The 25,616-nt window shown below is 41.9% G+C and overlaps 1 protein-coding gene across 1 annotated transcript in view; it reads left to right on the top strand.

The window, feature by feature from the left end:
- R3HDM4 (R3H domain containing 4) overlaps positions 1-24,501 on the top strand; it is a 39,307-nt gene extending 14,806 nt beyond the window's left edge. Inside the window, exons 2-8 of the mRNA XM_075283668.1 lie at positions 3,797-3,951; positions 9,057-9,175; positions 17,047-17,164; positions 19,587-19,672; positions 20,550-20,635; positions 21,808-21,863; positions 23,540-24,501. Coding sequence (XP_075139769.1) covers positions 3,797-3,951; positions 9,057-9,175; positions 17,047-17,164; positions 19,587-19,672; positions 20,550-20,635; positions 21,808-21,863; positions 23,540-23,643 — 724 coding nt within the window. The 3' untranslated portion in view covers positions 23,644-24,501. The remainder of the gene's footprint in view (positions 1-3,796; positions 3,952-9,056; positions 9,176-17,046; positions 17,165-19,586; positions 19,673-20,549; positions 20,636-21,807; positions 21,864-23,539) is intronic.
- Positions 24,502-25,616: the final 1,115 nt, after the last annotated feature.

A 25,616-nucleotide genomic window follows, 5' to 3' on the forward strand; every position in this document is an offset into this window, starting at 1 on the left:
AAAACTACAACTCCCAGCATGCATACTGGCTCTGCTGTTCTGGGAACTCCCATAGAAGTGAATGGAGCATGCTGGGAGTTGTAGTTTCACAGCAGCTGGAGAGCCGAAGGTTCCCTACTCCTGTTCTAGAGGATAAAACTCTGACCATGGTCATGTGATTTACGGTCCCGGGTCACGTGATGAGCACACAGGTGCCGCTCGTTACAGTCACAGCGCAGTAATCAGACATCTGCCTGGTAATCAGCTGTGCACCTGTGTGCTCATCACGTGACCATGGACCGTAAATCACATGACCATGGACTGTAAATCACATAACCATGGTCAGACTTTTATCCACTAGAAGTCACAGAATGAATGACAGCAAGCAGAGATCTAGAAAGCTGTGAGGAATTGATACAGAAAGTATATTGGAAAATCGTATATCTTTTTATTGTACATTTGTTTCTCAATATTGGTCTGAAAGTGGCCAACCCCTTTAAGGATGAGAGGCAGCGAGCAGTTGGGTAGAGGGGTTGCCTGGGGTGTAGGGTGAGACTGTCTCTGATGGTGTCAATTTTACTTTTGAAATAAGAGGCATAGTTGGCAGCTGAGATAAGTGATGTCAGAGGGGGCACAGGAGGACGGAGCTGAAGGTGGTGAAAAGCTCTATTTTAAAGTTTTGTTTTTTTTCTACACCACCGCATTCTGGTTCAGTGATTTCTTATTTTGGTTGGAATAGTTCCTCTGTGATTGCTGTAAATTTGGTATTGTAATAATTGTACAGACCCAAAGAATACAGATTATACTTCATTTTGGCTGCACAATAAACACTGTAAGAAAATCTTGTAAATGCAATTTCTGTAATTCCACCCCATTCTGAATTTCTTACTCCTCTTAAGAACAGTTTTCTGGGGTTGCAAAGCAGGCGTGACCGCATTTGTCTTTTATGCTTTTAGCTGAAAATCCTGGTCCACCTGCAGGTCTGAACTAACAGCATACTCGGGATATGAGTAGTTTCTCTAATTCCATAATACTGAGACCATACATATATACATAATTGTTATAAATCATCTCTCTGATTTTTGTAATATTCATGTGGCAACAAAGGTTCCCAAAACAGCCAATCCGGTTCCAGTTCATGTTGTGTCCTGTGGTATAAAAGCTGGATTGGTGAGGACCCTGATCTGAGCTAGTTCTTCTCTACGGTTCTATAATACAGGACAATTATTTCCCATTTGTGGCTTTTAAGTTAGAAGTGCTGCTGCTATTCTATGCTTTCCCTTGAAAGTAATGTGACATAACAAGACTTAATCATAACTTTCAGTGCACTGCAAAATAAATATGCTCTCCCCATGAAAATAAGCCTATAATACTTCCAGAAGTAGTGCATGTTTATTACTAGTGGCTTTTCATGCCATAGAAAAAGCCTGTGGAGAAAGCATTTCATAAAGTATAGGGTTTACTAACCGCTAAATCACTGTTGTGTCGGTAGTGACTGTAGATCTTTTGGTACATTGCAGATTAGCTGAAAGGAATGTATTTTCTGTAGACTTTTATATTTTAATAATCTCTATCCCATTATGGACATGCGCACACAATGGCGGCAGTTTGTATTTAATGGAGGTATTTGAATTCTACCGTTACTTTATGCAAGAATTGCTGTATTGTCCGTCCTTTATATGGCCTTGGGGCTCTGCAATGGAACAGTAAAAAGTGTGCACCTCTGTGCCATTGCCATGGTCTTGTGGTCACAAGCTTTTAGGTCTATTCACTTGTGTTTAATGTGTGTTTACGGTAATGCCTTCTCCACAGAGCCAATTCTAAAGAAAAATTTTAAATGCTTTAAAGGAAATGTCACCCAAAAATGACTTTAAAAGCAAGGTTTATATTAAACATAAGGTTTTTTTTTAAAAAAAAGAATCTAAATGTACTGTCTGCTGTGGGGTGTTCCTCATGAGGAATACCCTTCTGTCAGAAAGGCAATATCTGTGCCGAAACTAACAGCACCGATATCTCCACCACTGGAAAAGCTGACAGTGCACCGAATTCAGAGCTCTGCCAGCTTTCTAGCGGTATGTATGATCCTTTCATGAAGACATGAAATATCCTCTTTAAACATTTTGGGAATTTTTGTATGCATCACAATGAAAGGTTTAGGGACTTTATGAGTACTTCCTTTAAATGGGTTGGCCACTCTTAGACAATTTTCCAATATACTCGTACTTTTTGTATCGATTCCTCACGGTTTACTAAATCTCTCTTTGCTGTCATTTACACTGTTACTTCTAGTGGATAAAAGTCTGACCATGGTCAGCTGCAACTTTTCCCCCTTCATTTATACCACTTTTCCCTTCCTTTGGCAGCACATCCCTCACATTGGGGTGAGTGATTTGGGAAGTATATAACATGAAAGTGTGGTATGTAATATACCGAATTTTAATGCATTTTCATTATCAGAACTGCCTTCTATTTAATCCTCTTACTTATATAGCTCTAACATATTCCACAGCGCTACAGTCACTGTCCCATTTAGGGCGTAGTTGTTTTTGGAATTAAAGCAGAGTACCCACAGAAAATGCAAGCAAACTCCTTGCTAATGTTGTCCTTGGTCAGATAAGAGCACTGCAAGGCAACTGTACTAAACAACAAAGCCATTGTGTTTTCCATTGTTTAACTTAGGTGCTTGCCATACAGTCCAAAGCTAAAATACTTATTACATATTTTTTTAGATGCACACGACTGATTGTACAGTTTGAGAGGGCAGTTTTATAGCTAAAATTTTCTTTGATTATATCAGTGTGACTTCAGTCTTTGGGTAAGTTCACAGTATCTGCCTCAAAATCCTGACCAAAAAAACAGCTTCCATTGAAATCAGTGGAAGCCGGTCAGTTCTTTTTTCCAGAGGCAGGAACAAACAAAGTGAGATGCTCATTCTTTCAGGCGGATTTGCCTTGTGACATCCACCTGAAGACACTCCCGACTAGGCCAATTCATTTGGGCCAATCCAGAGTGGAGTGCGCAGCTGGATGCCTCCACCTCAGGTTCTGGACCAAAAAAACCCAGTGTGAACTTACCCTTACCTTTGAATTTAGTGGGGAAGGGGTCACAGAGCAGGGTAGGACGTTCTCCATCCGAAGCGCGCTAGGTTGTGTGCATGGGGCCTAACAATGCGAATGATGAATACTTAAAAATAAATAATAATTAAAACATTTCTATTGGGGATTCCTGATATTAAAGAGGACCTTTCATATCCTCAGGCACATGTGGTTTTATATACCGCTAGAAAGCCGACAGTGCGCTTAATTCTCTCCAGCGTTCTGTTCCCCCGGGCTGGAGATATAAGTGCAGTTACTGATCTCTTCCCACTGCCAGAAGGGCATTCCTGACAGTCTAGCTGGGCCGTGAGTAACGCCCCCCCCCCCCCCCCTCTCACCCAACTGTACTCGACCATAGACTAGTACTGGGAGGGCATTCTTCACAGCTCAGCATCACTCCTGGGCAGTAAAGAAAGCCCTCTGTGACAGTACAGGGCTATAGATAACATTCACACAGCCCAGCTAGCCTGTCAGGAACGCCCTTCTGACAGCGAAGAGGTATTGGTAACTGCACAGAATGGGGAAGTCGACAGTGCGCTTTCTAGCGGTATATAAAACCGCATTTGCCTGAGGACAAGGGTGTATATTTCTGTACAACTTTATGTAGATTCTTCTGTTTGCATCCATACACTGGAGTATCACACACTAATCTACAGTATACATAGAAGGGGAGTAATAAGCCTCAGGGTGCCACTAGTATAAGAGTTCTTTTCTTTTTTCAGGTTAATTGAGGATTGCCTATCCCCTTTGCCAAGCTCTCCATCCAAGAAAACTTCTAATGCAAAACGCAAGCAGTACTATATTAATCGTGCAATCCGAAACTCTGATCTGACTCCTAGAGCCAAAGGACGCAAGAGTCTTCGTCGCCTGGAAAACAGTAGGAAAATCCATGGAAAGGGGCTGTTTGCAGAACAGAATAATTCCACGCCACACCTTCTGTCAGAAACTAATTTGGCTAATTGTAAAGGGGTTGTCCAGAGGAAAAAAAAATTGGGTTTATTAACTTGCTTATGTTAAAGATGTTACTGGAAAAGCCTACATTCACCAGAGTGTGAACTGCTCTTAGTTCCTTTAGCTAAAAGAGTAGGGGACTTCACTTTAATGGGGACTACACACATTCTACTGTAATCGGCTGAAATATTTGGCTGAATATATTTCGTTCAGCGATGGTTTGAAGAAGTACTGCAAATAACTGTTTGCAACTTTTAGTCTGTAAAAAAAAAAAAAAAAAAAGTGTGTTGGAAATTTTTCCCGTTGATCAACTGAATGTGTGTATGAATTTGGCCAATCATTTGCCATTTTTCCGACTTTTTTTTTTCCTAATCTTTGAGAATTCAGTTTATTTTGATGGTGGGATCATATATGTGACTGATCCTGCTATCAATCGATCAGCCACATCATGGCAGATTTTTTTCTCGTATGCATGGCTAGCCATAACCTCTTAAGGACACAGCCTAAAAACCTTAAGAACAGAGCTCCGTTTTCTAACCCCTCACTACCGGAGGCATCTTACGTTTTTGACTTCCTGCTTTCCAACCCCCATAACTTTAGTTTTCTGTTCACAACGCCGTATGAGGGCTTAATGTTTGTTTGACAAATTGTTCTTTATATTGGTACAAATTATTATTCTGTAGAATGTACTGGAAAGTTGGGCATCACTAACTATGTAGCCAAAATGACATGTCACCTGTATTCTATATTTCTATACAATTTTAGGGATATCAAATTTATATAGTTTTATCTACATTTTATCCCCTTAACAAAAATCCCAAAAAAAAATGTTTTAACCCCTTCCTGCCACAGGCATTTTTCGTTTTTGACTCCCCACCACCTCCTCTAAACCCCATAACATTTTATTTCTCCACTCTGAGCCATATTAGGTCTTAATGTTTGCGGCACAAATTTTTCTTCATGACGCCACCATTAATTATTCAGTACAATGTACTGGGAAGCTGAAAAAAAATCAGAATGGGGCGGATTTGAAGAAAAACTGCATTTGTGTGATTTTCTTACGGGATTCGTTTTTACGGCATTCACTGCCAAAATGACCTGTATCACCTGTATTCTATGTTTCAGTATGATTCCAAAGATACCAAATTTATATGGATTTAGGTACATTTTAACCCATTAACAAAAATCCAAAACTCTGCCAATTTTTATTTATTTATTTTTTCTTTCTAAAAGTCACCATTTTCTGATACCCGTAACTTTTTATGATTCAGTGTTCGGAGATGTATAGGGTGTCTTTTTTTTTTTTTTTTTTTTTTTTTTCCCCCGCTACAGCGTTTACCGTATAGGAAAAATATTTTTATAGATTTGTAGAGCGGACGTTTTTGGACACAGGGATACTTAATGTGTAGGTGTTTAACAGTATTTAAGTACTTTTTATAGGTGTTCTTGGGAAAGGGGGGTGATTTGAATTTTTAATTATATATTTATTTCTGTTCTTTCCATTTATTAGACCCCCTATGTAGCCTGCAAAAAAATCCTCATTTCTTTTGCAGGCTACATAGAGCATTGCTATCTGCAAGGCTCTTGGCTGTCATGCCAATGTGACGTCGGCCCCAGAGTTTGTTCCAGTATGAACCAGCAGACACCAGGCAACTATGGTGGCTGCCCGACTCCCAGGTGGCTGCCTTAGTTAAACACCCTGAGGATGTTGGGAAGGGGTTAAAGGGAATTCCGTTTTAAGTTAAACCCACGTCACAATAGCCTTAAGAAAGGCTATTCTTCCCTTACCTTTAGATGTCTTCTCCACACCGCCGTTCCTTAGATATCCTTGTTTTTGTACATATGCTAATTAGTTTTCTCGCAGCACTGGGGGCGGTCCACAGCACTGAAACAGCACTGGCGCGTCCCCACTGCTTTGAGAAAACTATCCAGCACTGCCGCCTTCTTGTTCGGCGCCTCCGCCTCTTAAGGCTATTCCAACGTGGGTTTAACTTAAAATGGGATTCTAATAATAGAATCCCTTTAAAGTTGCCATATTCTGATACTTGTAACTTTTTTTAAATACGTGTACGTGGAAGCCTAGGGCGTCTCTTCTTCTTCTTCTCCTTTTCCTTCTTCCCAGGTGCTCTTTTTATTAAGATTATCCGAGACGAAACATTGAAAAAAGCGGTTTGACACACTCATAATTTTTCAAGCAAAAATTTTTGTTTTTGTAGCCTGGGCGTTTGGTCATAGAGACACCTTTTATGTGTATATGTTTCACAGTAATTTTCTTTTTTTATATGTATTCTAGTGAAAGGAGGTGATTTTGGATTTAAATACTATATTTATTAGACCCCCTAGGGGCCCTGAAACTTGAACATGAGGACTAAGCACTACTGCATTGCAAAATGTTGCACTTCTATTACAAGCTGCATAGAGTAGCCTGCAATAGAAGTATATGCCAAGCCTGAGAGTCTTCTATCGTTCTGTGCACTGGCAATCCTCCCTAAATTTTGAGGCTGATTCCGCTCCGTGTGAACATACCCTTGCTGTATGAGTTCCTCATGGTTTTCTAGATGTCTGCTTGCTGCAGTTCTTTATTTACTTCTACTAGATGATGATTTGTCTATGGTCATGGGATGTATACACAGGTGCGCAGCACGCTACAGTCACAGCTCAGTAGTCAGTCTTGTAACCAGAGCTGTACCAGTTTGTCCATCACATGACCATGGACTTTGTTTTATCTACTGGAAATAACCACCAAATGACAGCAAGCAGAGATGTTGAAAACCAAGCTGAATTAATACAGATAGTATTTTGGAAAATTGTAAACTTTTCATATCACAACTCGATTACTTTTAATTGCTGAAACTGGAAACCCCATTTAACCATCTCTGGACTGCCCATTGGGTATATAAGTTCCAGATAATTGTTGTCTAGTTCTGAAAGGAATGTACTGGTATTTCCTTGCAGTTTTAAGCAGCAGCACAATGTCAAGCAGCCACATAAGCAGGGAGCTGGGTGTTACTAAAACCGGAGCTCCTCTAAAGAAGGCAGGGATGGTCACGTCATCCACCGGGGTCAGAGATGGTTAAAGCTGCTAGGTCCTAGAGGACCCAGCTCAGCACTAATGGGCAGGAGGCTGCATTCCTCCTGTATCTGGGGCTATATGTATCAGCCCCAATTGTAGCAGAAACTGGCCTCCTCCACACACAGACACACAAAAAAAAAAAATGCTAATACCATGCCCACAAATTAGAATAACCCAAATGATAAAAATGTTATAGCACTCAAAACATCACAAACAGAAAAACTTAAAAATTGGCCTGGTACTGAAGTGATTAAGACAGTTATTTAGACTTTGATGCTATTAATATGGAATAATAATTCATAAGAGGCCGATATTCAGGGGTGTAGCTACTGGGGTAGCAGCGGTAGCGGCTGCCACAAGGCCCAGGACACTAGGGGGCCCGGCGGCAGCTGCTACTGCTGCAGATTTTTTTTTTTTTAATAGGACGTTACCTGCTGGAGTTACTACAGCAGGTAATAGGCCCTATTTACTGCAGCATCGGGTGCAGCCTGAAGATGGATGAGGAAAGTGGAGCTGCCTCCTCCACAGTCCATCTTTTAACAGTAGTGAAGCCAGCAATTGCCGTCTTCACTACTGTACCCAAGCAGGGGCCGCCTGATTTCTGGGCCCCTGCCTCCCGGCACTTGCATGATGGCAGCGGGCAGGAGAAACTTCTATCTCCTGCCCGCTGTCCAAAGCCCTGTGTCGGCATCTATACCAGTAGGTTACAGGACCTGTGACATGACGTCATCAAAGGTCCTTTAACCTACTAAGATAGAATCAGTGTCTCTTGTGGGCATAGCTATCAAGATTATACAGGTCAAGGGGAATGGGTTGTAGGCTATCTGTGAGGAAGAGGAGGGAATGGGGGGGGGTGCAGACTGAGCAACAGGGGTACATGGGTGTGCAGGCTGTGTGAGAGAACATCTGCACCTCCATTCCTTCCTGTCTCATACACGTCCTGCATACCCATGTACCCCTCTTGCTCACAGTCTTCACCCCCCATTCTGCCCTATGTGGGCAAGAGGAAGGAATGGGTGGTGCAGGCTGTTTGTGAGCCGGAGGAGTACTTGGGCGTGCAGGCTTTGTGTGAGCAAAGATGGTGACAAGGGGCGCAGGCTGTGTGTGCGAAAGGGGGAATGGGGGTGCAGGCTGTGGGTGTGCAAGAGTGTGGTTGAATGGGGGATTCCCCCCTCCACATCACCCTCTTGCTCACACACAGCTTGTACCCCCATTTCCCTCTTGCTCATACACACCCTGCACCCCACATCACCCTCTTGTTCACATACAGCCTGCATGGCCACATACCCTCTTGCGGGGGGGGGGAGGTCGCCACAGGGCCATACCATTCCTAGTTACGCCACTACTGCAATACTGCATAGCAAGTTGGGAGAAACTCGCATAAGAATAAATAGAAAAAACTTCCACACTCTAATAGTATAAAACTACTCAAGTTTATTAGTATCTAAATATAAAAAAAAACATACAGATACAAATAACATCATCCAATACAAATATAAATATTGTGGGGAATCAAAGAGATAATAGTACCAGTAAACTCCAAGGTGGTATGTGTAGTACAGGGTAACACAATAAGTAATAGGTAATGAATAGAGTAAGACCATAATATATATTATATAGCTACAAAGAACCAAATATAATCACCAAGTGAGAGGTCTATCTGGCAATGGCAAAGACAAATGCATGACCCATTTTTACCACATCACACTGTAACCAACAGGCCTACCACACCACCAAAGAACACGCCCAACGAGCGTTTCACCCACTTCAATGGGCTTCGTCCAGGGACTTTGACTCTAACCCAAATGGTTAGTGTGCCCCATCTTTATGCCTGCCTGTGATTATTGTTGTAATAAAACTAATTAAAGGAGGACCATATTAGAATACTGCAGATCTGTGGAAGATCTTTTATGTGCAAGAGCACGCTTTATTTCTATTTGTTTTCTTCATTTTTGCAGATCGCTATCTAATGAGTTTGCTAGAAAGGGATGAGTGTATTGCTGATGAAGTTGACTCCTACATATGTGCTTCTCCTAGCATATTTGCAGAAGCCTGTAATAATGAGATGTACATTGAGGTAAGTTAATGGCAAGTAAGTGATATTTTACAACCCACAGATTTTAGTACTAGTTGAAGTATAAAAATAAATCAACCTTTCACCCGCTTCTGCTCTGTATGCAGCCTCTCTTAACTCTCCATCCACGCTCTTTGACCACAACCTGCTGACATTCTCTACCCTCTCCTCTCCAATAGACACCCCAACCTCTAAACCAACACGCCCCCGCAGGAATCTAAACCGTCTTGACATCCGCACGCTCTGACTCTATCCTACCACTCACTGATATAACCTCACTCTAGGATGCTGATGCCACTGCTGCCTTCTACAATACCACCATCACCTCAGCTCTTGACTCTTTTGGCCCCCTTCTCAACCACTAGAGCCCGACCTATCAATAGGCAACCCTGGCACACTGACCTGACCAAAAAACTGAGACGTTCCGCGGGTTGCAGGGCGCCTCTGGAAGAAAAGCCATTCCCAGGAGGACTTCCTCAGTTACAAAGAGGCAGTTCTTGCAATTAAGAACGCACTCGCCTCTGCAAAGCAGGTCTACTTCACCACACTCATATCTGCACTCTCTCGCAATCCCAAATAGCTATTCACCACCTTCAACTCCCTCCTCCGTCCTCCTGCGCCCCCTCCGACATCACTTATCTCAGCTGACGACTTTGCCTCTTACTTCAAAACTAAAATTGACACCATCAGAGACAGTCACGCCCTATACCCCCCGACAACCCCTCAACCCAACTACTCGCTGCTCCTCATCTTTGACCTGTTTCTCCACCATCACTGATGGAAAAACTCTCCTCCCTAATCTCTAAATCCCACCTCACCTCCTGCACACTTGACCCGATCCAGTCACATCTCATCCCCAAACTCACTGAAGTCATTACTCCGGCCCTAACCCATCTCTTCAACCTATCTCTAGCCAATGGATCCTTCCCCTCTGCCTTCAAATACGCCACAGTCACACCTATACTTAAGAAACCGTCCCTCGACCCGTCCTCTCCAGCCAACTATCGTCCCATCTCACTGCTCCCATACGCCTCAAAACTGCTTGAGCAACACGTCCACTCCGAACTCTCCTCCTGTCTCTCCTCCAACCTGCTCTTTGACAGACTTCAGTCAGGCTTCAGACCCCGGCACTCCACTGAAACTGTCCTAACAAAAGTCACTAATGACCTTCTAACCGCCAAGCCAAGCGCCATTACTCTGTCCTCCTCCTCCTTGACCTCTGCTCTGCCTTTGATACAGTTGACCACTCCCTCCTGTTAGAAATTCTCTCATTCCTGGATCTCCTCATACCTCACAGACCTCACATTCAATTTTGAAGCAAAAAAAATTTGTAAAACATTTAATAACATAATATAATATTTCACCAATGTAAATAGAACCGGGGGCAATTGTATTGCAGTTTATGGGAGATGCTCAATATTACTATTGAGGCTGGTCAGGGGAGGCTCCCGCGTGGCACAGTAACAGGTTGGCCGCACTTGCAGAGCGCTTGCCATAGCTATCTGGTCTCCTTTACAGCAGAGACTTGGTAGCTATGGCAACCGCTCTGCAGGAGCGGCCGCCATCTTTAAGACCCCCCCCCTTCACCCGGTCCTCTATCCTTCACATGTCTTCAGAGCGCCTTGCGCCCCCCGCCTCTCTAGGCTAGTATTGTAGAGATGTAGAGAGAAGGCGGGGCTTGGTGCGGCTGGAGAGTTTGGGCGGGGAGACGAGAGTGCATCACTCGCGTCTCTCCTCCCAGTACCCACCTACACTCTCCTAAGCCCCGCCTTCTCTATAATATTAGTCTAGGGGGACGGGGCACAGGGCGCTCTGAAGCCACATGAAGGACAGAGGACCGGACCAGCAGAGGGCAGCGGCAGCAGGTAAGTTGAGCGAAGTTCACGAGTAGATAGATAATACTGTACATGGACAAGTCAATGTACAGTAGTATCTATCTACTCGTGAACTTGCCTCGTCGTCCTCACTGCAGCGCAGCACACAGTGATTCACCTGCTGCATTCGGACTATAAGACACCCCGCCCCTCCCCCATTTTCCTCCCATATTTGGAGGAAAAAAAAGTGTGTCTTATAGTCCGAAAAATAGATATGAATATGTTCATGGGAATACCCCTTTATAATTCCTCCATGGTCTCCTTCCTCTTCAACCTGCTCCTCCTGGGGAGGACACACAGCTGCTATGCCGTGCCCTTGGAGTCGAGCAGGCATGGTTCATGTGGCGGATGTAATTGATCCGTAGACTTTGGAGTTCAGACCTTTTGAGTACTTCACCTTTACCTTCCAATAACCTGCCTCTGAATGGGTTCCGCTGGGTCCTGCAGGTCTTCGCCCTTACTGTTTTTGAGAGATCATGCTGAGTTGGTGTCCTATGAAATGACTTATCTCAGCGGTATATAGGCTTCTCCCTCACTGTAGGGGCAGACCACCGTCCCTCATAAGTATATGTTGAAATGGAACAAGACACTTGGCAGACAGATCTAGCTCAGTCAATGGCAGATTATATGGTCCCTTGCAGCCAAGTCTTCCACGTGTGTAACTTTCCAGGAGACACAGTACAAAATTATAATGCACTGGTATCACACCCCTGCTTTGTTACATGCCCTCAGTCCTGCTATTTCCTCCACCTGTTGGAGATGTCTTTCAGCATTGGTTACATTACTTCATATCTTTTGAGATTGCCCTCTGATCCATCCTTTTTGGACTGAGTTGAAGGAGTTGAATGATGTCCACTTTTTGCAGGGTGTCCCTCTGAACTTGCTTACTTATATGCTTAAGCTCCTTCCTAGGTATCTTGGTAAAAAATATGCCAAATTATTTCTCTATTTATGCACTGCCGCTAAAACCATCATAGCTCTTGACTGGAAAAGTGTCCACCTTCCCTATAGGGCCCGGCCTCTTGGCCCGTATGAAAGATGTCTGCAGCTTGGAATTCATGGCTATTCACTATACACTATCCAGAAGCCTTCCAATCTATTTGTTCTCCGTGGGTTACCTACTGTATCCTGCAATGTTTCTGATAACCTCTCCCCACCCCCTACCTCCATGTGTAGCTTCTTTCCTTTCCTGTTTCCCCCTGATTTTCGTTTCCATGATCGGTGTTTATTGCTTCTTTGAATCCTTGCTTATTTCTAGTCCCTTTTTGTTTTCTAATCTCTTTGTATGCTTGTTCTTTTGATATCTTGCAATATGTAATAAAGATTACAGTTTAAAAATAAATAATAATAATAATAAATTTTATTTATATAGCGCCAACATATTCTGCAGCGCTGTACAATTTGTAGGGTTCAAATACAGACAGAAAGATACATTACAAAGAAAGTCATTTCACACAATGGGACTGAGGGCCCTGCTCGCAAGAGCTTACAATCTATGAGGTAGAGGGGGTGACACAAGAGGTAGCAGGGGCGGCATTGCTTATGCAGAGGTCAGACACTTTTGTAATAGAGGTGACTGTCATTACATAAACATAAGACTTTATGAGCTGTCAACAGTCGTGTCCTTTAACATGTGGATGGAGTTTTAATCTATAAAGTTAGCATGAGATGACATCATATCATGTGGGGAAATGTGGGAGCAGGGACAGAGGAGGGTTAAGGGTTTGCGTTAGAAATTGTGATAGGCCTGTCTGAAAAGATTCGTCTTTAGTTTGCGTTTGAAACTGTAGAAATTAGGAGTTAATCTGATTGTCCGGGGTAGAGCATTCCAGAGAAGTGGTGCAGCTCGGGAGATGTCTTGTATACGAGCGTGGGAGGTTCTGATAATAGAGGATGTAAGTGTTAGGTCATTGAGTGAACGGAGAACACGGGTTGGGCGGTAGACAGATATGAGGGAGGAAATGTAGGGAGGTGCAGCATTATGGAGAGCCTTGTGGATGAAAGTGATAACTTTATATTTTATTCAATAATGAATAGGCAGCCAATGTAACGACTGGCACAGACCAGAGGCATCGCTGTAGCGTCTAGCCTGGTAGATGAGCCTGGCCGCTGCATTCAGAATAGATTGTAGAGGGGAGAGTTTAGTGTGGAGAAGACCGATTAATAAGGAGTTACAGTAGTCAAGGCGAGAATGAATCAGAGAGACAATAAGTGTCTTTAGTGTATCTCTGATAAGGAAAGGGCGTATTCTGGAGATATTTTTGAGGTGGAGGTGACATGAACGTGCGAGTGATTCAACATGAGGGGTGAAGGAAAGGTCTGCGTCAAACATGACCCTGAGGCAGCGAACCTGCTGCCTAGGAGTTATAGTAAGGCCTGAGACTACAATGGATATATCAGGGAAAGATCTGTTACATGGTGGAAACAGTAGTAGTTCAGTCTTGGAGAGATTTAGTTTCAGATAGAGTGAGGATATGATATTTGATACAGCAGAGAGACAGTCGCTGGTGTTCTGTATGAGTACAGGGGTGATGTCGCGGGAAGATGTGCATAATTGGGTGTTATCAGCATAAAGATGGTACCTGAAGCCAAATCTGGCGATGGTTTGTCCAGTGGGGGCTGTGGAGAGAGAAAAGAGCAGGGGGCCTAAGACCGAGCCCTGAGGAACCCCAACATCAAGGGAAAGAGGGGAGGAAACAGATCCCGCAAATGATACACTGAAAGTGCAGTCTGAGAGATAAGAGGAGAACCAGGAGAGTGCAATGTCATTGAGGCCAACTGAGCGGAGCATAGTGAGGAGGAGTTGATGGTCAACAGTGTCAAAAGCTGCAGAGAGGTCCAGAAGAATAAGAAGAGAGAAGTCACCATTGGATTTAGCCATTAGGAGATCGTTGGAGACTTTTGTGAGAGCCGTTTCAGTAGAGTGCAGAGCGTGGAAAACAGGGGTAAGGGGTCAAGCAGAGAGTTAGCAGAGAGATAGCAGATTAAACGAGAATAGACCAGGCGTTCCAAGAGTTTAGAGATGAAGGGGAGGTTAGAGACGGGTCGTTAGCAGCACAGGATGGGTCCAGGGAGGGTTTTTTCAATAGCGGGGTTATAACAGCATGCTTGAAGGAGGATGGGAAGATTCCAGAAGAGAGAGAGAGGCTAAATATTTTAGTAAGGTAAGTAGTGACAACAGGTGACAGAGATTGGAGAAGGTGTGAGGGGAAGGGGTCACTATTGCAGGTTGTATGGCGAGATGAAGAAAGTAGCTGGGAGACTTCCTCTTCTGTAACAGGTTCAAAAGATGAGAATGGACAGTCTGAAGTGCGGTTGGTGAGGGGATCATTACTATGGTAGGTGATGGGATCAATGCCACCTGGGGCTTGGGCAGTAATTTCCTGACGGATCTTATCAATTTTATCATGGAAATAAGTGGCAAGGTCATTGGCACTAAGGTCTGTGAATGGCGTCTGCACCTTGAGTGTGAGTAAGGAGTGAAAAGTTTCAAAAAGCCTTTTAGGGTTGCTGGAGAGACAAGCGGACAGAAAAACCCGACGTAGGGTTTTTCTGTCCGCTTGAAAAGTCTGACATCTTTACAAGCGGACAGTGAAGGACAGGCACGGAGTGCAAAAGAACGCACCCGATCGCCATTTAAATAAATGACAGGTGTCACGGACACAGCTAGTGTCCGCTCCTAATGTCCGTGCCAGATTTTGAACGGACACTAGGAGCGGACACTACCTGTCGGACACAGACGGTAGTGTGAACGCGCCCTTAGTGAAGGAAGGAGGGCCGGGGTTAGGTGAGATGTCCCCAGCAGCTAGGAGGAGTAAAATGGACAGAGACAGAAGGTGGTTCAGTGATTTATGTGATTATATTTGTGATTTATTTAAATCCTCTTTAGGCCTGGTTCACATCTGCGTTCCATATTCTGTTCGTAGAGTCTGCTTGGAGACCTGCCTAATGGAATACCGAACGCATTGACAAGCGGTGAGCTTATGAAAGTACATGGACCCCATAGACTATAATGGGGTCCATATGTTTTCCGAGCGGTTTCTGCATGGAACATGCGGAGAGAAAAGTGGTTCATGAACTACTTTCCTGTCTGCATGACTTGTGCGGACACTGCACGGAAAACACACGGACCCCATTATAGTTTATGGGATCTGTGTGCTTTCATTGCTCATCGCTTGTCAGTGCGTTCGATTCTGTTCGGGGAGTCCGCAAGCAGATTCCACGAACAGAAAACCGAACGCAGATGTGAACCAGGCCTTACTTGATGCATGTCAAGGTTTGTGTGCTTCTCAATGGGATGTTGTGTGTTTTGTATCCATCTTGTTGCTAATATCCTAATAGTTTTTCCCAGCATTATTGCCGCCTCTTATAAGCTGGATCTTATTCTGATAATCTTTTTTTATCCACTCTACTCTCCTTGATCTCCACGACAGTCATTTCTTAGGTTGATGCTAATGTATAAAATTGCAGTGTTGTCTAATGTGTTTTCCCTTTGCTGCTCCCCCTCACCTCTTTCCCTTATGCTGTTCATGGAATTACTGAGTGAAAACCTACACATCCTGACACATCTTGTTCCTCTTTCTTCTATTTCCTGTTTAACTCTTTCGCTGCCCCAGTTTTTGGACATTTTGTACCACTGGTTACCAGGACACTTTTTTGAGATGTGCAAATAAAACTGAAATTACAACCTAAAAAGCCATACATAAACCCTATATCATTTCTGAAAGTAGATACCTGCTAAATTGTATAAATGCTGCACCACTATATATGAACAACCACCTTCATGCAATTTTGAAAGTGTATGTATGTATATATTTCCCTCGGTGAGAGGTATATCTTGACTTCAACCCATCTGCATCCAGAGAGGACGCATATGAGTTGAATACAGTGACGAATTGGGAGCGGACAGCCCCTGCCTCACTACTGTGACCTGCATGCTCTGGCTTCGGGATCTGTAAGCATGGTGTATTCACATTGCGCCTGCAGCTCCCTGAACAGTCTGGGACAAGAGACTGCAGGCTGCATAGCAGGGAGAGGGGAATATCTGTGTTTATATTAAACTTTTGCAGCTGAATACGACATTAAACTGGATGAGGACATTAGTGTGTGTATGTGTATATATTTTGTTTGTTTGTTTTGTTTTTTTTTTGAGTTCTGCTTTGATCTCTGTCTGCCATAGAAAACACAAGAAGTAATAATTGGGACAAAATCTGGTTCAAATTATGAGTGGGTATTTGCCTCAAAATCAGTATAAAATTCTGACATGCTGAGCAGTTTGGTGGGGAGGGGACTGCTCATGTATTGATAGCCTCTCCTTATCTGTGGCCACATTAAAAATACATTTTTATTTATTTTCTTTAAAGTTTGGCATGGAAAGTACAGCCAATAGGTGAATATAAACCTTTTTATATATACAGCTGCCATTCTGTTAGAGCAGGGCAATTTGTGCCACTAAACCCCCAGTTTATTAGGACCTGTGGGTGGCTTGATGTTCCAAATTGCCCTGGCAGGTCCCCTTTAATATGGGACATCAATATAAAAATCCCAGATTACCCTTTTTAAATTCTGCAGCCTCTGTGAAATTGTGAAATGACAGTCGGGAATTGTTGGATTTAAGTCTCCTGGTTAGTTTCAAAAAGACCTACAATAGCATTCTAAAAGCTTGTATGAATTAATGGGAGTGCTGCTTTAGGCTGGGTTCACATCTGTCCCAGAGTCTCCATTGTAGACTTTATAACAGAAACCACCGAAAATCAGCACATAGGACTTTTCTCTTCACTGACTTCAGTTTTGAAACTGTGGACACCCAACAAACCCCAATGTCTATAATTCACTCTTTTGTTTGGAGTGCATTATAATGTTAGTGTGAATCTAGTGTAACTATTATTGTACTTGAATGTACTTTAATTTGTATTTTATTTTCATTATGGGTTTTACAACACAGCACTAATATTCATGTGATTTTTGTTTTGTTTGTTCCCCCACCTCAACCACCTGCAGATTTGGAATGACTTCATGAACCGTTCTGGAGAAGAGCAGGAGAAAGTACTGGTTTATCTGGAGCAGGATGTGAGGAAACCTCGAGAGAAGATTATTAAATGCAAAGATGAAAGAACAGGTATTTGAATGCATCTCTAGTATGGAAAAAAAACTGTCTGAATAACATTTTAACATTTTACTCCATTGCTAGTCTCCCTTTAAAGCTAAGGTCCCATGTAGCAAGCTGAAGTTTTACACAGAAAGTCCGCAGAGTCGCCAATTATACCTATATGGAAACTGGCAGTGTTTCCTTAGGTGTAATTGACATGCTGAGATTTACAAAAATGCGAGTGTTTCTTAAATCGCAGCATTTCAGCTGCAGATTTTTTTTCCTGCAATGTGTGGATGGGATTAGCTATCCACTTTGCAGGTACTGTGAAAAGCGGCATTTCCAATGCAGTCAAAATGCCACTATTTCTTAATGTGGGGCCCTGGCCTAGAGAGGTTTCCCAACCATACAGATAAAACGTCTGCACTGTTCTTGTGACTTCACCCAACTCCTATTTGTCCTCTCTTTGAAGATCTGCACCCCCATAGCTTCATTACATTTTAGCTTGCCAGAGTGGGCGGTCCTTACTGTGGAGCATGTTACTGTCTGCTTACTAGTGAAAACTACATTTCCCAGGTATACCTTGCGCTGTGCATTTCCTAAAAGCTTTGCTGGCCATTCCACCTAACAGAAACTATTCGTGCACTGCACATGCATGGTTATGTAACCCTAATCTAATAAGCAAGTATATGGAAGTCAAGGACTAACTGAGGATGCTCTTACTGAAAGAAGGTGGACTACAGGTATCCATTGGCAGCCGTGCTGAAAGAGTGGTAAGGAAAGGAGGATTCCATCGGGGCTTTATCTAGTGATATATAACCTTTTACTAATTGCTTTTAAATGGGTAACAGTGAGTATGTTTATGATGAGATAGATAGAGATATATATATATATATGCTCTATAAACAGGACCTTTTATATATGTCTGCCTTTTGCCAAAGCTTTTAGACTGCTATAACAAACTTAGATGTTCTGCCACAGCAAGCAAAGCGTTGCAGTGCTGTCTTAGAATGTATTTCCTATGCCTGTTGTTTACTGTGACAATTTTGTATTTCATATGATTGACTTAAAGGGTGTCCACTCCTCCAAGCATATGCAACTATCACCACTGTGTTACAGAAAACATCACATCAGCAATTAAATAGCTTAAATTTTGTTATATATGTCACTTTTGTAGATTTGGAGAACCACCACTTTTGAAGTCCTATTCAAATGAGTCAGTTAAAGGATTGCAGGCAGGCCTTCAGTTCCCTGGACCACGGTTTTTAACGAAGACCTCTACCATTTCCTGCCTGTGTCACCCTGTGCATTGGGAGTTGATCCTTCCACTTCTATGACTTCACCCATCTTACTATAGCAGCAATTTATTAAACCTACCAACCCTCAACACTAGGATATATATCATACATGATACCTACAAAGAGAGCATATTGGACCTATTTGGTATCTGTATCAAATAATAAATATAACCACAAAAATCAGTATTTCCAATAAGTAGATAAATTTTATTATAATCATCAAAAGAAGAAAAATGAGACACAATAAAAACAATTAAAATTGCATCGCTATCACGGTGGCTCAGTGGTTAGCACCGCAGCCTTGCAAGGAGTTTGTATATGTTCTCCCCATGTTTGCATGGATATCCATCCCATATTCCAAAGACATACTGATAGGAAAAAAATGTACATTGTGAGCTCTATGTGGGGCTCACAATCTACAAAAAAAAAAAAATCGCATCGCTATGAGTGGAGGTCGCACTGCCGCACAATATATAGTAATCACCTACATGTATAAACAATACAATATAACTGTTTAGATGATAGGCAGTATACAACTGTACGCATCAAATACATATATGTAGATACCTTCAGTACCAGAGCTTATGGTGTGAATTGAGGTTGTCTCACACTAAATAGATTAGGTATCCAAGGGGTTAATACATGGTTGGAGTGTATTTCAAATACTCAGAATGCAGTCCTTAATAAGGTAATATAATATCAATCCAAAATAGCTGGAACCCTCAGAGATACTCCCTAATAGGGAGGTAGAATATAAATACAGTTGTATTGAAGTTGTATACTTCCTATCATCTAAACACTGTTGTTGTATTTTATTGTTTATACATGTGGGTGATTACTATATATTGTGCGGCAGGGCGACCTCCACTCATAGTGATGCGATTTTAATTGTTTTTATTGTGTCTCATTTTTCTTCTTTTAATGACTACTATAGCAGCAAGGCTGAAGGCTTGCCAGTACACCAACTGAAGTCTTCTGAAAATTAGCCAAAGTTATTTTTCTCCAAATCTACAAAAGGGACATACATACCAAAGGTATATTTATCGCTGTAATATGGTGGTAGCAGTGGAATATGCCTGTGGGAGGTGGTAGAGTCCCTTTAATGCTCCGTAAAACTACCATGTTGCTTATTGCTTTTCTTTTTACTTTTTTAGAGCATCCAGCGTATACACCTGATGAGTGTTATCAGAGGATCAACCGGAGTCTACGTTGTACCCTAAAAAGACGCCAAATACCAATGGTTAAGTATGCTTTTCAATTCTTTTATAACCTTTGTTAATATTAACCATTTTGCTGCCAAGACAATAGTTATACACTCTTAACAAGCCACTAGGCTTTACATTGTAGTCTAGAGGTTTTACCTACACCCGTGGCAATGAAAGGGTTCAGTGATTTGTTTAGTGCAAGTTTCCATTTCATAAAAATAACAGCATATTCTACGGATTTGATTTGATAGGGAAGTAGTAATCTCTTTTGTGATAAGCAGCCACTATACAACATGTTGTCCTGCAAAATTCCTTATTTGAATAGCTTTTTTTGTATCTACGGTGTCCTTGTTAGTAACTGTTGACTGTAGTGCCCTTTTACCGTAAGCGTTTGACATGGAGCACTCAATACATTGTGATTGAATTCTCTGTGGGACATGTAGACAGGCACATTTCTGTTTAGAACAATTCTTCTGTCATATTCCTCACTTTGTTCAAAGCTGATAAATTCTTTTCTTATGAGTCAGGGTTGTATCCAGTGCACACAGCATGATGTACTAGCTTGTGTGACTACTTAAACTTTTAAACATCTGGGTTCGGAATTTAAATGGAAATTTTATAAAGACTTAACGCATACACATATATGCACTCAGGCAAGTATGAACATATGCACGGATATACACACCTAGCCAATCTGAATGTAGCAGTTGAGATGTTATTTGCTACAAGAAATTCTGATATACATTATATTTATACCCCTGTGTATGTTTTAGGTTTAGAGCTGTACATTGCAAGGAATTAATGCCTACTTTCATAACCTGCAAATGTTTACGTAACCTTAGTAATGAAACCTATTGTTCCTGTTGATCTCCTGGATGTAAGCTCATCCTAAATAAGTTTCTCTTTAAACAGGGTACACTAGAGGATTTGGAAGACGAGATGCTCTCTTTTTTCTCAGTCAGCCCAGAATCTGTGTATATTGCAATGATGGAAAACAGGTATTGTTTGTTCCCACACTTTGCCAATTGCCACCCCTCCCACTCCTTCACACACATGCCCACTTGGCCGAGAATACTTGTATTTTGAATGGGTAGAGGGGAGAAAGCTGATGCCTGATGACTTTTTCCTGCTTATCTCTCATGTAAATCGAAAGGGTTGGGGTATGCAAATCTAATTGCTCAATCTTTCTCTATCCTGCAATAAAACGAAACTTCAGATGCACATTAGATGAGCAGCCTTTCCTGCTAAAATCTAATGTCTATGACCAAATTAAGGCTGTGTAAGACTGTGGACAAAATAAATAACAGTAAAATCCACTTTACACTTATATACACTTGAAAGGCATACAACTACACAACTGAAGTTTTCAAGAACACGGTGAGTGAGCACCAAGCAGTGGGAGAAAGGCTCGTCATAGCAGCAGGTTCTGTGCTGTATTATACAGCAGAGACCCAGTGCTAATGTCCACGATCAGTGCCTGAGAGAATCACTGGCATTCTCTACCAACCCCCCCCCCCCCCCCCCCCCTGTATTTTTCCTGTATGGTAAATGCCATAGCAGGAAAAAAAAGTAAAACAATAGTGCTGAACCTGTGATAAAAATTTGGGGAAAAAAAGGGTGTCAAAGCAATAAATATTAGTGTATAACTAAAATGTACATCTGGCCCCGCAAAAAAAGACACCCAATGCATCCCCATATACAAAATATAAAAGAGTTCTGGTTGTCAGAATATAAAGCGCAGTTGGCCGGTGGTCAGGACTTTGGACATGCCTGGTCTAAAAGATCTAAAAGATCAGTGAGCCCAACACCCAGAGTACCTGCTGATCAACTGTTTGAAGTGACCATGGTGCTTTTTCAAGTGCCATGACCCCTTCAGTATTTACATTGCACAGTATCTGTGAATAGTAACAGTGTAATATGTTCCCCAGAGCCCCCACACAGTATGATGCTCCACAATGGCCCCCATACAGTATAATTTGCTCCACAATGGGCCCCACATATTACAATATTCTTCTAAGGGCCTCAAGCTCTCCAAGGTCACTCATTTAATGTATATTGTATTGGTAGTTGTATATTTTTATAAAGTCATTTTTCATTAAAATGCCTTGACGTGATTTACATTGTGTCTGCTTATATATTTTAATTTGTTTCTCATCTTTTTCTTTAACAGTTACCAGCGACTCTTGCTGCATGCTGTGTGTCAGTACATGGATCTGGCCTCTGCCAGTAAGAACTTTGTAATTTATTTTGGGAAGGTGGTGTTTGGAACATATCTGCAAATTATGGTGTTTGTGGCAGATGTTCTGTTAAAATTGAAGCCTCTGCTTTGAGTCACTTTTATTGTTATATTAGAGAACTGCATTGCTTGTAATCAGGGCACTCTATATTCTCTGCTTGCAGTGCAGTCACTGAGTATATCATAGGCTGCTGAGAAGTGACTTTGCACCACTGTGTTTTTGTAGTGCAGCGGATAAATATAGCGACCTTGCTAAACAGTCCAGGTGATGTAAAAGTGAAAAACAACCTTAAGGCTAAGGGTCGCAGCGAAAAAGCGCTGCGGGAAAAAGCACGGCAGGAAGGCATTGCGGTTTTTCCCACAGGGTTTTTCACAGAACATCTGCAGAGTTTTCAATTATACCTATAGATAAACCACCGGAGTTTCCGTAGATATAATTGACATTCTATGTTTTCCAAAATCTCAATGGTTTTGGAAATTGCAGAAAAATATGCACAAGAATCCAATACACTTTGCAGGGACTGTAAAACACTGGTTTTTTTGCCAAGTGGGGCCCTAGCATAAAAGACACAAGAAACACACGTGTTAGTATGACAGACCTATAACAATAAGGCCATCCTATTAGGTATCTTATTTGCTACAGTTGCATCCACTAAACAGCCCCTTAAAATTGATATCTTGCCATTTTTGTTAGTCATTTTAGACTGTTGCAATGCTGGAGTGCTGTACTTAGATCTGCAGTGATTTTCTTAGTTTTGATATCTATTCAGTGGTGGTCAGACATTTCTAGCCCCTTAAATATCTGATGAGTTTCTAATGCAGTTCAGCGGCGCTGTAAAACATTAAACAGTTCAGCGGCTCTTTAGTTCTGGAAATCATTGGTGGTCATGGAATAGTATCTATGACCTCTCAGTAAATCGCAATTGTCTTTGATATTGTGGTCATGCACAATAACAGTCTACCCATCTCCCCTATCCATTATAACTAGTTTAGTTTGTATGTAATTGTGGCAGGAGTAGCTGTACAAGAGCAAACAAATAGCCCATGTGACCATCATATAGGAAATTTGTGAACACGGAACTGCAAATATAGGGTAGCTATATGCATGTACGCACTCCATTCTGGCATCTACCATGGAGGCATGACACAGGAAAAGCGCAATCTATGAGCATAGTCAGGAAAGTGTCTTGCTGTCTGTGAATAATATCCCATCTGTAATCACACAAGAAGCCAAAAGTATAACAAGTACTTAGAAAACTTTTCTTAAATTGTAAGCTTTGAAATTTGCATAATGTTCAGTCCTTTGCACAGAGAAAACAGTTTACAGACTTGTGGAGGCTGAGCATTAACCCCTCCCATTTGCATTCACTGTGTAAGAAGATCAGCCCCTTCCTCTCCCACTCATTGTTATCAGTATCACATCTATGAAGACAAAACTAGCCTAGAGCAGAGAGTGAACTGTAAATTAGCTAGAAGGGAGATACTAGTGGCAAGAACTTTATAAAGGTTTTTCAGGCAAAATTTTTAATTAGAGAGCATTACGTTTGGTCCAGAATCACTTTCTGTTAAATGAGACTAGGTTGTCTGAATGTTAGTGATGCTGATAAATGTAACCAGCTTGTTTATTTTTTTTTCCTTTTTAATTCCCTTTCTCCCCTCTGTTTAGGTTCCAACTTCAAAGGCAAACGGCAGATGCGAGTGGTAAACAGGAACAGAGAGTTCTGCCCCCCAGAACTACTGCTTTCTTCCTACCTCCAGATGAAATGCTGACCTCAACCCTTTACTTGAGGGATAAAGCATCTGTCTATCAGCAGCATTGTTCTGTATTGCTCCACACAGTTTATTACTCTGCTGTGACCTGCCATTTTCATTTTTGGTTACATATTTTTTTATGTACAAGGCTCTGAAAATGGCCAATAACGTCTTATGTCACTATTGTCCTCTCTTGTAGCTCACAGCTGATCAATAATACTTGTTGCAGAGCAATGTACAACAAAAGAAGCATATAAAAGATGTGTTTTATGTATAGTTGTACATATGTATTTGTATAGCCAGCTGCACAAGCAGATGAAACATTTACCAAAAGCCAAATCATTCAGTGTGGCTGCGGCATGCACAATTATGGATGTGTCCTAGTTCTTATTAAATTGGAAAGGGTTTTTTTTTTTTTTTTTTGTCTTCAAGAAGTATACATTGATTCATATAAAGTATTCCCTTCTCAACAAGCTAACCCTTTGAAGGAGTATTGACATATTGCTCATTATGCCAGAAGTTGCTGATTGCTTGGGCTCTGTATTCTCTCAACTTTAGAATGATGGTACCTCAAAGGCAGTGAAGTGCATTAACCCCTATTGATATTAATATATATAAAAAAAAAATTATTTTTTATTTTATTTTTTTTAGTTCCCCTTTACAGCACCAATTCCAACCTGTACACTACTGGAATAGCACAATAGGCTGCTTAAAGGGATCCTATCACTCACACACAATTTTTTTTCTAGGTACCACGTCAGAATAGCCTTAAGAAAGGCTATTCTTCTACTACCTTTCGTGTCTTCTGCGCGCCGCCGTTCGCCTACAATCCAGTTTTTTCTTGTATGCAAATTAGCTCTCTCACAGCACTGGGGGCGGGCCCCAGCGCTCAAACAGCACTGGGGGCGTCCCCAATGCTGCGAGAGAACTCTCTCCAGCGCCACCTTCATTGTAGTCATGAACGTAATCTTCATCCTCTTCTTCCAGTGGTGGCTTGTAACTTCTAGATCTTGGGACTTGGGCAGAGCAAATTGCGCAGGCCCACAGGCCATAAGAAAATGGCCGCTTACAATACTGTGCAAGCGGCCATTTTCTCGTGGCCTGTGGGTATGCGCAGTCTACTCTGCCCGAGGCCTAGAAGTTTCAAGCCACCGTCGTAAGAAGAGGCTGAAGATGACGCTGCTGACGAAGATGGAGGCGGCACTGGAGAGAGTTCTCTCGAAGCATTGGGGACTCCCCCAGTGCTGTTTGAGGGCTGGGGCCCGCCCCCAGTGCTGCGAGAGAGCTAATTTGCATACTGAGGAAAACCGGGATTGTAGGCAAACGGCAGCGCGGAGAAAACGACGAAAGGTAGGAGACAAATAGCCTTTCTTAAGGCTATTCTGAAGTAGTACCTAGAAAAAATTGTGTGAGTGATAGGATCCCTTTGATTACCATATAGTGGTAACTTATGCTTTTTCTATGATATTCAAGAAGTAGCCCTCTTTGCTTTTAGAAATATTGTGTAGGCATTTTTGTCCTGTTCATAGCAATTTATGAATGATGTTTGAGTCTTAAAGCAAAGCTTGTAAGCAGCTGGCTGGTGCTAAATATCGTACATGTGGTTGCAGTTTGTGCAATAAATGGATTTGGAGAAAAAAAAGTATATTAATCCATGTCTTATTATTTTGTGCTTTATTTGATCACTTATGGAGCATTCTTGTGACGCACTATTATATCCTGATTCATATCAATGCTATCCTTTTTTATCACAAAGGGCTTGGCCACTTTCAAACCAATATTTAGAGACCAATGTTATTGTATGTATTATCAAAAAAAACTGTACAATTCTCCAAAATACTTCCTCTATCAATTCCTCACAGCCTTCTAGTTCTCTGCTTGCTGCTATTCATTTGGCTTTTCCTCTAGTGGATGAAATTCTGACCATGGTCATGTGATTTACAGTTCATGGTCATGTGATTTACAGTTCATGGTCATGTGATTTACAGTTC

The sequence above is a fragment of the Leptodactylus fuscus genome, chromosome 1 (genome assembly GCF_031893055.1).
Source record: "Leptodactylus fuscus isolate aLepFus1 chromosome 1, aLepFus1.hap2, whole genome shotgun sequence".
Classification (NCBI taxonomy): domain Eukaryota; kingdom Metazoa; phylum Chordata; class Amphibia; order Anura; family Leptodactylidae; genus Leptodactylus; species Leptodactylus fuscus.